Genomic DNA, 13,000 nt, shown 5'->3' on the forward strand with positions numbered 1-13,000 from the left:
ATGTGTAACCCGTCCAAAATGTAACAGGAGGATGTCTCAGTTCAAAGAAGCGTCTTGACACCCTATCAAAAGGCAGAGCAAACCCAATACACCTCGGAGCTCCCTCTGTCTACATCGTCTCTCCCTCTCTGTTAAAAGATGAGGCCTGGAGGTGTTGGATAAATCACACAAAGCTTCAATCCGCACGCCTTAGTCTGTGCCTTTGAAATGCTTACAGAGGCCTAAGCCGCTCCGCCCTTAGGAGCCAAGTGTGACCTAGGGTGTGGTGTTCGCTTTGCCTGCGATGCTCCATGTGCTCTTGTGTGTGTTAATGCATAATGAGTGCATACTGTGCGCTCACATATTTTCCCCTTAAAGCTGACAAGACAGAAAGGTGCTGTCAGAGCAGAACAGAAGCTGTCATGGAGGTTGTCAGGTGATGCCCGTGATGACAGCAGTTGTGACTGACACATTTGGGGGGGGGAAATGTTCCTCTGCCAGTTCAAATCCCCTCATGACAGTAAACATCCAGGCTACGGAAGTGCCCCTGAGCAAGACATTAAATCCTTTTGCGCTTGACCTCCCCAGAGAGGGGTAAAAAGAAGTATCCTTCCAGGGATCAACAGAGTCACAAACGCATAACAGTCGAAAATTAGCATCCGTTCTGCAAATAAAAACCTCCGTAGAGCTAACACGACATTGAGTCTACGACCACGCTAGCAGGTCTGCGAGGCTGTACTTAGCTGCTCCGAGCTAAATGCTAACATGCTCACAATGACACTGCTAACTTGCTGATATTTAGCAGGTGTGTTTCCAAGTTCACCTCCATCGATGTGTGTGTTAGCATGCTAAGATTTGCTAATTAGCACTGAAGACAAAGTAACAAGCTAAGGATGACAACAATGTAATTCGTTTTGCAGGTACTTGGTCATAAAACAAAGTATTGGATAATTCAAAATAAAAACACGGATGGGTGCACCAAATTCCATAACAATCCATCCAATAGTTATAAACTGTGCGCTAAAATTAGCTTCACCCTAAAAAATCTGGAGAACACACAGTCGGCGAGATTAAAAGGCTTTGTAATTAGACTGCTAGCATGGCTGTATATCACGCTGCCAGCCACCTCAGCAATACACCGACGCAGGATCTATAGATGCATCAACACCACCAGCAATCTACGCACGATTGCCACTTAATCGAAAAGATAACATTTGGGGAAAATCGAGTGCTGTTTGACAGATAGTAAGACACAAAGGGGCAACAATTTGAGAGCCAAGCGTGCATCAACAAGTTCCCACACACAAGCTATTAACCGTCAGGATTACAACTGTCACCGGCTCCTTCTCTGGCTGTTGCTAAAGGGGGAATGACTGAAAACTGACACCTCTGAGAACACAATCTGGCATTAAGTCTCTCTGTGGAGTCCAAAGTCAACACTCGTAGAGGGTCAGTGTTGAAGCCCCAATCGAGTTTATAAGGAAGTCCAATTATGAGATGGTGTCAGTTTTCAGGAAACGCATTGACAGAAATGTTTTCATCCAAACTCCAAACTGAAAAAAACTTTTCTAGTCTACTTCAACCTATTTTTCACAACCATAAAGTGTATCAAAGGTTATTTTTGTAAATATAACAATTCCTCCAGAAGGGCACCTTTTTTGTTTAGGTCTGGATTAAGCAACGGAACTTCAACGTTCAACAATTATGGGTCCGTTTGTGCCAGTGAACTCAATCCATTTAAGCCGTTTGACATTTCATCCTAATACCTGCATTGTCAGTGCCAATGCCAAGTCTTAATAGCTGTGAGGATCGTAGCCCAATGCATTACACGTAGGACTAACACACAGGGAGCAGGGGTTGGTCCTTAGTAATGGATGAGATATGAAGTTACAGTTCGTGGCAGAAGTAATGACATAGGGAAGGATTAGAGCAGAGGTTGCAGGGTACACTCCAAACAGCAAAGTAGGGTTGTAAATAGGCGGGAAGTTGAAATTTTGGATTTTTGTCCCTTCTTCTTCTCACCTTCCTGACTTCTCTCAAATATAGATTAAACAGCCAATAATAAATGAGTTAGCAATAGAAAAAACAAAGAATTCAATTTAATAACTGATGCATTTCGGGACATACTTTTATTGGATTTCTTGCGGAGAGTTAGAAGAGAAGACTGACACCACTCTTACATTGGTATGCCAAATATGAAAGTACAGCAAGCAGACAGTTAGCTTAGCTGGAAACAGGGGGGAATGCCTAGCATGAATCTGTAACCTCTAAAGCTCACCGATTAATGTTTTACAATCCGCACAAGAACTATAGTGTTAAAACAAGTTGTCGATTTCCTTTAACTTTTCAGATCCTTCGTGATACATTTAAGATACAAGATTTGCTTTCGAAGTAATGGCACCCAAAGTATTTCAGCGCACAGAGTACAAACCTCTCTGAAGAACAGCTGCTGATTGCTTTCTGACACGGATTAAATGTTGCTCTTAAGTCTTTGATGTTCCTAATCTGTGTTTTTTTTTAAGAATAGTTATACAAGGCTGCACTGAGTTAACAGGCCTCAGCTCCTCAGGCCGGTTGTCCGTCATTGTTGAGACCCTGATGATGAACACTTGGCTTCCTCTGGTCTTCGTTCTAGAGAATGAAGAACAGCCTGGACACCTCGGGCTGAAGTCTGGTTTCTAACAGTTGAAAAGTCAATTATGCAGCTAAAGGGCAAACTGTGTGTTTTTAAAGTAACCAGTGAGACATAGAAAACGGATTCTGAACCTAAGGCTTCATGCGTTGACACAGTTACATGAACTTCAGTCACATAAGTCGATGCGGTACATCAGTAAACAGCCTTACCTCATGGCATGCAACCTACACATGACTGGTATTTGAACGCTCATATCTAAATTTGTACACACTGCTGCGACAACAAGTAAATGTCATGTCATTCACATGAGACTGTTGCCATAACTTGGCACCAGAGAGGCTTGACGGGGTCAAGTGTCAAAGCCTAAAGCTTAAATAGCATAAATAAGACAAACAGGTACATAAAGATGAAGTCTTTTGTTATTTGTACTCCCAAAACTCATCTTTGGACTTCACTGTCAGTTCATCATGCGGGTTCCTACAGAATTCCTAAAACATATCCCACAAAATCAGACATGAGCCACAATTGTGTGAACACCGCAAAACAGGACACCAGTGGAGTGAGGCTCCAACCATCCCCCTATCATCTCCTCTTTCTCCTCTTCTTTTGCCTCCTTCTCATTCACTGTCACACCTGTCATTCACTCCGGCTAGATAGCACTGTATACACCCTCAGCCCCCACCTCTCCACCACTTAACATTCCTGCAGCTGGTCACCGTGCATCGTGACGCATGTAATGTCACACTCGTGAGCCGCCGGCGAGCCGCAATGCTTTCCCGGCCTCCTCGGCGAGCGGGACAAAGGAGAGTACTGTGTCGTCTGATTGTGGAGAGAATGAAAAGGGAAAGGGACTGAGAGAGGTGTGTCGAGTTACAATCAAGTACGACCCCTCCACCACCCAAAACCTGTTGGAGTTTGAGTGGTGAAATCACTGTCCGGCAGCATGTAAACGAGAGATAACCCTGCCTGTGTGTGTGTGTGTGTGTGTGTGTGTGTGTGTGTGTGTGTGAGACAGAGAGGGGAAAGGAGGGTGTGTGGCATCTGTGTGGTAAACCAGATGGAGTCCTTTATCACCAAATAGCACAAACTCGCATATATTAAAAACTCATTTATACACTCAAATTACAACCTCCCTCTGAATACCACCACCTCTACCTTGCTCAACCCGGACACAAAACATGGGTGTTTGCAAACAAACAACCCCCCCCCCCCCCGCAGCACACACACACTTGCATGCTGGGAAGTCACCTCCGTTTCTGACGGGAAACAAGCACGGTGATCAGAGAGATTTCCTGCTGGAAGCAAAAACACCGATCTTGATAAAATAAGCGGCACATGGATTAAGAGTGTGGAAGGAAAGATGGCTGCAGTAGCCTAAGGTGGACAGATTAGGGAGAGACAATGCCAAACAGTGATAGGAGTGTTAAAACTAACATCTGTCGCCGGATACAAAGAACTTAAAAAAATGAAACCGAACTTCTTCTAGCATCTTTCCAGTCAAACAAAGTCATTTTTCCTGCGAGGTAAAGGGAGCAGTTTGCCCCCAACCTATCCCACAATCACCTATTCCTTCTCTCAGGCAGTGACGGTATCGGCAGACACCCTTGGAACCTTAAACGCCCCCCCCCTCTCTCTAGCCTGCAATTGGGTGTTCAGACATCAGTGGAGTCAAACAGTGACCGGTCCTGATCCCACTGGTATTTACACTTCAAACTCCGGCCCGGAGGCACACATGCTCGCACAGACCCAAACATTAAAGCCCGCGGTGGATGCTACGAGATTAAGCACGAGTGCGATTCCTTTCTCGCTCATTGAACACACAAACAGAGACATGGAGACGAGGTATTACACCTGCACGTGTTCTCTGCCCCGTCCTCTGGTGTGCAAAATGCAGGCAAAGAGATATACGGGCACAGAGGCAGACAGGCATGTGGACGGACAGAGAAGGCGAGACGGACAGTAATCGAATAAGTTTCTGTAACCACTAGGGACAGATTTAGCTTCGACAACCACGCGGCGGGACGGCAACACTCTCCAGGCACACAGTAAAGCAACGGGTGCATTCTTTGGAAAAGTGCAGGGAGACAAAGGAAGACTGAGAAGACATTGGGGGGGAAGACAATGAGTCAGAAAGTGAGAGGAAAGAGCAGTGAGATAGGAGCAGGAGGGAGGACACAGAGGGGAATGTGGAGAGGGGTGCAGCTTAAAGCCAGCAGTGTGCGATATCTTAGGAATGAATGGGATCTCCCAATATCAGTTACTGAGGGTGCCAAGCCCGGGAATGGCAGCATATCTCACACACATACTGCAGGAAAAACATATGAGCTGCTGCAGACAGGACTGAAGCACACAGGACGTTTCAAACTGCAGTTTGAAACGACTTCGCCCCACACACACACACGTGCTTGTTATTGTGGTTATTCAACTTTACTTCTGTTGATTTTGACTTAAGCAACAAAGGAATACGGACATCTCAGAGCCACATAGACAAGATCTCTCATCCACACATGCCTTCCCTGCTTCAACTCCCCCCCCCCTCCTCTCCCTGCCCCATCCATCAAGGTTGGGAGGTCATAAGTCATGTGTAGAAAGAGTTCAGGGTCATTTCTCACCGCTGAGCGTGTGTGTGTAAGACCCCATGTCCCACTTTGATCTCACAGGTGAGAGGTCACGCGTGTCATCACCACCACGCCCGCGCTCAAGCGAGGAGTCGCTTCTCGTTTGTCGAAACATCCAACGCGAGACGGTTACCCGGGGAAAAGAAGGTAAAAAAACGGGAACAGAAAGTCTGACAGGAGGAGGTTTGTCCCATGAACAGAGGAACTTGCTGGATCAGGTGATGATGATGATGATGTGGCAAGAGAGAATGAATGAAAAGCTGCAAAATGCATACAGAGGGCAACGCATCACGCCCAATACTCCACAGGTTATTGCACAAGAGCACCTGGGCCTCCTAACGAAGAGACAACTACACTTGTCTTTCCTTATGAATAAAGCGGTTTTCACAGGAATGTTTTTAAGTGGAAGGTCAGTGAGTACACGCATAAAGTAGGCACAAAAGCTGAAGCTAAAGCTTTTGTGTCACAGTAGGAATCTAATTATGTGTATTGAGAGAGGAAGCAGAGAAAGTGTGTGTTGGAGGGGGGCAGGCGGACGAGAACAGAAATGTTAAAAAGCTGAGCTATGCAACTCCTCCAACGGGATTAAGAGCCAAACCAAAGGCATGGAAGCTCTGTGAAAAAAATCCCCATGGGGGAAAAGAGGGGGAGGACAGCCAGGAGGGGTTTGTGTGTGTGTGTGTGTGTGTGTGTGTGTGTGTGTGTGTGTGTGTGTAGCGGCATGCCGTCCCGCTCACCAAAGTTAAGGAAAAAGATCAGAGCCGAGGTGGAAGAAGATGCTATAGTGGAATCTGCTATGCTGTATCACTGAATGATATAACACGACTCCACCTATAGCCAGTCGGTGCAAGCCTTAACTTTGGCTGTTGTGAGCCCAACTTATCAGGTAGAACGCTTCCTGGAAAGAAAGAAAAAAAAACCTCCAGTGCACATTAGGCGATGCTTATTGCACATCAGGAAGCGGCAAGTTTGGTTGGAGCTGATCAAAGAATGTGGTGGTTACATGGACGAATAAGCAAAATCACTAATTATCTAGACAGCTGACAGCCGAGGCACATTAATAACAACAGAAGCCAGCCAAGTGCTGGTGAATCTTGGGTTTAGATAATGGGTCTGACTGTCAGTTCTGGAGATCAACCAGCTGGTCTGAGAGTCTAATTGCGTGGCAACCACAATAACAAATTGGAGAAATGGTGATTCAAGGGTGTACCACTGCGGGCTAATTTTAACTTGTAAGAAATCACAGACCTGTCACTGACTGGATAGGGCTCAGTGACGTCTAGTTTAAAATACAGATGAGAAAGCAAGGCTAAAGGAGCACCACACGGAAATACTGTACAACTCCGTTATTTGTGGCAGTTCGATATTGACAGATACTCCGCTATTAAAAAAACAGAGAGAAAGGTTTTAAGTGAAATTTGACAAGCTAAGATAAGAGCGCTTACAAAGAGAACACATAGCCCTTAGCTATCGAGTCACAGAGCTACCGTCCCACACACACACACACACAAGCACAGGGGGAGAGGGACCGAGGACAGATAGTGTTGTGGCTAGCAGAGTGTGTAAAGCCAGTGTATCTCGGGAGAGGTATCAGGGCCTTCTTGTGTTTCAGAAACATTCTCGGGCCTTCTGTTCGCCACAATAAAAGCACCTGTGCACTTCTTTGACAGGTTCAAGGGAGAGCCTTGATTAGCAGGATGTGAGGAGAATAATGTCCTCCGCAGTCAAGATGTCTTTTGTTTAATTGATCAGGAATAATAATCAGGGTTAAGTACGTCGGCAAGACGGAGCTAATGCACTCCGATTAATCTCATCAATCATGGACAGAGGACATCAATGCTGATGTGAGAAGACATAATGAGCTGATAACTCTGATGCACTCAAAATTAAAACATATTGGAGGTTCAGGATCGAGATCTGTGGATGTAAAGCTAGACTCTACCGCATAGTCAGAGCATTATTTGGACCCGGTTCGACTCGGGCCCCTACATGGGGCCGGGGAATGAGAAAAGACAACAACCACGCAATAAAACTAAATATGCCAAAAGAGAATATGGGAGACCATTTGAGCCAGAGGCACAATCAGAGACTCGTCTCTCTTGTTAAAGTGCTATTCGCTCACCAATCCCCTGAGGCCTTCCTTTCACAAGAGCCCGGGGTCGAAAGGTCAAGACACCAGCGGTAATGGTTACCTAACACTTGACATCAGTGTGAGCCACCAAAAAGGGGGGAGGGGGACAATTTGTTTAATTGTACGCGACCACGTGCTTACTTATATTTGCGTGTGTGTGTGCGCACATGGTTGCAAGTAATGAAGGGGTCCAATCCCCTTTGGGACCGTTATGAGTTCACTATTGTCAGGGATACTGCAAGAGCTGTCAGCTGTTTTCGACAAACATGAATGCGGTGTAAGTGAATGAGGACTGCTTGTGGTCAGTCACTGCCTCCTCGGACACTCCACAGGTCGTCTATAACGACCATAAAGCACTTAGAAAAGGACAGTCCGTCTTTTGTCCAAGATAAAGGACAGGGCACAAGTCCTTTAAGAAAACCACTGTAGAGGAAGAAGGGGGGGCGACTGGGGGGGAAGCCTTCCACTGCCCGATGAACCATGGAGTATAACAATGCAGGTTTAAGTCCAGCTCAAGAACTACTTTACTGCTTTCAAAGGCTGAAATGCCCCTGAAATGAAATTATCAAAGAAAAATATTAAAGAAAAAAAAAAAAACCTTTCTCACTTGCAAAATGTTCTGAGAATTATTTCTAGCCGTCAAAATGATTGAGAGCGTACAGTTAAAATAACCACAAACATGATTCGATTATATACTGTGAATGTGGGCTTGCCCCAGTGCATCCTGGTCCATTTTTTTAGCTAATTTATATTCCTAGAGTCAGTGTGCGCGATAGCCTGGCATGCCTTAGTTTAAAGAGATGATAGAATGATACAGAGAGAGGGTGAGCTGAGGCTGTGTTGGGCCGTTTGCCCATTTCAGGACTTAATGTGCTTTAAGAGATCAACTGACAGAGAGAGATGGAGAACGAGAAAAGAATAAGAAAGAAAGAAGGTTGAGCAACCAGTGGTCAATAGGTGACAGGGTAGTTATTCTGTAGGGGGATTAGAGTTATCCTGCCTGTTCAACTGCTTGATTAATATCACTGCGGTTTCTTGCAAAGTGTGTGTGTGTGTGTGTGCGTGCTTGACTGTAGCCATTACGCTGCCAGTTTAGGTGTAAATGTTCCGTGTTTGCATTTGTCTAATCTTTAACTTGAAAGAATAAAGTCTGCTTCTGTAGTGGGGGGAAAAGAAGCAAGTTAAGCCAATTTTCCCCCCTGCATGCCCTTGTAATATGAACGCACAACAATCATTGAGATCTAAACTCACGTTACAGAAAGTTACACCAACACAAAACTGCATCAAAAAACTTCCATTTCGTTCAAAATCGCCGTTTGTGTGAGATACTATGCACATCGTGGTAAGTTATTCTGGGGAAATCCTGGGAGACCTCTTGCCACAAGATGTACATAAATCTCCCTGCAGCGCACCTACACCAGGCCTTCAGACACTTCAAAGAATGCGGCCTATTTGCTCTAAGGGAGGGAAATCATGCGTGTGCATATGCCTGCCCACATATCTGCAACAACAAAGCAGGTTCAGTTATCAGGGTGACCTGCTAAATAGCACCTTTTTATTACCTCAACCAACCACTTGCACACAGAACATGTATCACCCAAATGGCACAAAAGCAGCACAACCGGATCCTGCATAGAGCCTGCAGCAACCACTCACTGAACATACAGTCAACACACCACAGCCGAAACCTGCCCTCGGTCTCTATTCAACAGCAGATTCTATATATCGACTCGGCAGAGTGTTGATGCATCACACGTGGTGACTCAAATTTCCGTCTTTAACACATTTTAGCACCTTGTTACACATGCAACTGACATGGAAAGAGAAAGAAAAAGCTTGCAAATAGAGTAAAAGGAAGAAGACATGTTCAGATGTCTTTCTTACCTGACACGGAAATGGTCATGGGTGCTTCCAGGGTCCTGTCATTGTCCAGGTCCCTGCTCAACCTCAGATCCCCAGTGTCCTCGTTCAACAGCAGCAGATTGAGCTCATTTCCAGACTCAAACTTGTACCGCAGCTTATCCGACACATCCGGGTCATGAGCTGGTACCTTTCCTATTATTCCTGATGGGAAACTGTTGGACTTGTTGGTGATGTAGTTGTTGAAGATAATCTCAAAGTTCTGCAGCACCGGCATGTTGTCATTCATATCTACGAGGCGGATGTGCACAGTGGCCCGACTCACTAGCGGAGCTGAGGTGGCCTGGACCACAATGACATACTCTGTTTTAGTCTCATAATCCAGGTCTGTGAGTGCAGTGAGGTCGCCGTTAAAAATGTTAAGATTGAAAACTTCTGGAAAATTCCCTTCCACAATCTGGTACATGATCTGAGCATTGGTGCCCTCGTCGGGGTCGGTGGCAGTGACCCGGGCCACGACGGACCCCACCGGGCTGTTCTCCTCCACGTTGATGAACAGCTCGTCCTTCTCAAACACTGGAGCATTGTCATTTATGTCTTGGACAACCACGTGAATGGGAACGGCAGCCTTCAGAGGCGGAACCCCCCTATCCACAGCGTAGGCCTTCAGATTGTAAACAGGAACATTCTCCCGGTCCAGTTTGCGAGCAGTTCTGATGATACCAGAGTAAGGCTCGATGTGGAAATCCCCCTCTCCGTCATCGCCACCCTGAAACGTATAGCTCACCCTGCCATTCGAGGCAGAGTCTCTATCCGAAGCAGAGATCTGGAGAACGCTGGTATAGACAGGTGCGTCTTCCAATACGGTCCCCTGGTATCTGTCCCTTAGAAACTGAGGAGTATTATCATTGGCATCGAGGATGCTAATCTCCACATAGGCAGTATCAGATTTCTGAGGGATGCCATTGTCTTTGGCAATGATGGCTAATGTGTAGGAGGCCTGGTCTTCATAATCAATCTCCATTTGTGTCGTGATGGCACCTGTATCTGGGTCAATTTTAAACTGAGGAACATTGTCCTCCATCATGTACGTGACGCGAGCATTTTCCCCCGTGTCCTCGTCCGTCGCACTGATCACCACCACAGTGGTGCCGACTGGTTTCTCTTCGGAGAGCATCACCTGGTAGTTGGCATTTTGGAAGACGGGCCGATGCGTGTTGGCGTCCGTCACGTTGATGAACACCTGAGCAGTGTCGTAGCGTGTTCCATCACTGGCGGTGACTGTCAGGACGTACTGGCGTTCCTGCTTGTAGTCCAGGGGGAGGGCTAAAGTGATGAGACCGCCGCCGCTCTGGCTAGTGATGGCAAAGCGGTTCCTGGTGTTGCCACTGGAGATCTGATAGGTCACCACGCTGTTGATGTCCCTATCTACGGCCGTCATTTTCAGTACGCTGGTACCCACGACAGCATCCTCATTGATCTTCAGCGAGTAGACCTTCTCTGTAAAAGTGGGCAGGTTGTCGTTCACATCAAGCACCGTGATGCTGACGCTGGCTGAGGAGGACATCACAGGTATCCCGTTATCTCTCGCCTCCACGCCAAAGGTGTAGAAGTCCGTGGTCTCCCTGTCGAGCTCTTCACTCACTGTGATCCAGCCTGTGCTGTTGTTGATCGTGAACGGAAAGCCCGGCGTGGTGTCAGTTAACCGGTACACCAAACGGGCGTTTTCTCCAGAGTCACCATCAATTGCTTGAATGTGGATTACAGAGTAACCAATGGCCACATTCTCCAACACGGTAGCCTGGAAAGGTGTGCTGACAAACATGGGGGCATTGTCGTTCACGTCCACCACTTGCACCACCACCATCCCTGTGCCGTTTATCAGAGGAGGCCTGCCACCATCCTGAGCCTTAATCCGCAAATTATATTCTCGAATCATCTCATAGTCCAGAGGATTGATGATATCGATCACACCAGTGGGGGAGTGAATGTAGAACTGTCCTTTAACGTTGCCACTGATGATGCTGTAATGAACTTTGGCGTTGTTCCTCTCGTCTTTGTCCGTAGCTTCCACCTGGATGACTTTGGTGTTGACCGCCACATTCTCAGGGATCTGTACAACATACCTCTTTTCAGTGAACTGTGGGTAGTTGTCATTCTCATCCTCCACAGAGATCTTGACAGTAGCGGTGGCACTGCGGGGGCCCGGGTCTTTGCCCTGGTCGTTGGCCTCAACAATCAGCTGGTACTTGGCCCGGGTCTCCCTGTCAGGCCGCTCTCTGATCCTCACCAGGCCGTTCCGGGGGTCGATTTCAAACACAGAGTTAACTCCGTCGCCGTTGACGATTTTATAAATCATGTTGGCGTTGGAGGGAGCGTCCCCATCAGTGGCTCGGACTGTCATCACTTCAAACCCTGTTTCGACATTCTCCCGGATGCTAACGCTGTATTCAGTTTGCTCAAACACCGGACTATGGTCGTTAGTGTCACTCACGGTGACAGTGAGGTAAGAAGTGGCAGATCTCTTGGGGGAGCCGTTGTCAATTACAGTGACTTTGAAAACATGGGTGTTTTTGACTTCTCTGTCTAGTGACTGGACGGTTGTTATGCTCCCTGTCTGAGAGTCTATGTCGAAAAAGTCGTTGGACCTGCTGTCAAAAAAGGCCTCCATGCTGTACTCCAGCCTCCCTGCCTCTCCATCATCCGGGTCAGTGGCTTTCAGGGTGATAACACGCGTACCGGGCGGCTCATTCTCGGGCACGGACACCTGATAGTTGGGGAGGTGGAACTGGGGAGACGCGTTCACCTGTCGCTTCCCCCTGCGGATCAATCTGCCAGACTTTCTCAGCATGCTCTCTGCGACGGACCCGTGTTGCTTATGCGCTTTTAGAAGCGTCAAACTCAGCCGCACGGAGAGCCTGGCGCCCGCAGAGCTGTGCAGCGCGCAGTGCAAACTCGCCTCGGGCTGTCCTCGGTGCTCAATACATAAGTCACTGGCCAGGAACAGATCCCCACGCCTGAATACTGCACTCAAGTCTTTGCCGACACACATGCTGTCCAAAAATGCGACGTTGCGCGTAAAGGTGGGCAAAAGTTCTGTTACGTTCAGCAGCAGTTTACCTGCCGGTAAGCAGGAAGTCGCCTCCAGTTTCGTGAGGTGTTTAATGTGAATGTCTGGCTTACCTGACGATTTCTTTCTCTTGTATTTAATAAAACAGTCCTGGCCGTGGACGAACACATTAAACTGTGTCAGGATAACGTCCCCAGACGTCAAGGAACCTGTTCTGAAATAAACAGGCGCCGGGTTCCTCGCCGTGTGCGCGCACTGAACTTTGTGGGACAGACGGACGACCCCGTCGTGTCTCTCGACTTGGAAAAAGCTCTGAATGAATTTTGCTGATAAAGTCCTGTCAAGTTTAAAAGTCCATCCGGGGCCGAGCGACAGGTTTGCCAAAAGGGTCCCGGGCTGTAAAATCTCCGAAAGGTGTATCTCCAAACATCCCGCGAGCGGCACGTTGAGCAGGACACAAACCCAAATCCAACACATCGGTAGCTCCATGCTTGTGAACCTGCCAAAATCCCATTCAACTTCACACAAACTCCTCCGCAAAAGCCTTAACTCTCCCTCTCCCAACACCGCGTTTTGCTTTTACCCCTCATCGTGAAGTTTTAACGTGGAAAAAGTCGCTCCGTATCCATAGCATCAGCGCGTCCACGGCGCGCAGCAGCTGCGTTAACCCACACTGAGTTTAAAATGAGTACAAAATGGCTCCGTGG

General features: G+C 47.3%; 1 protein-coding gene across 7 annotated transcripts in view; it reads right to left on the bottom strand.

Moving 5' to 3' along the window:
- Nucleotides 1-12,956, bottom strand: part of celsr1a (cadherin EGF LAG seven-pass G-type receptor 1a) — a 79,314-nt gene extending 66,358 nt beyond the window's left edge. For all 7 annotated transcript variants that reach the window (XM_031865620.1, XM_031865619.1, XM_031865615.1 and 4 more), the window contains exon 1: nt 9,248-12,956. In XM_031865620.1, the coding sequence (XP_031721480.1) occupies nt 9,248-12,782 (3,535 nt within the window). In that variant the 5' untranslated portion in view covers nt 12,783-12,956. The remainder of the gene's footprint in view (nt 1-9,247) is intronic.
- Nucleotides 12,957-13,000: the final 44 nt, after the last annotated feature.

The sequence above is a fragment of the Anarrhichthys ocellatus genome, unplaced genomic scaffold, assembly GCF_004355925.1.
Source record: "Anarrhichthys ocellatus isolate YVR2014 unplaced genomic scaffold, GSC_Weel_1.0 scaffold33, whole genome shotgun sequence".
Taxonomy (NCBI): Eukaryota; Metazoa; Chordata; class Actinopteri; order Perciformes; family Anarhichadidae; genus Anarrhichthys; species Anarrhichthys ocellatus.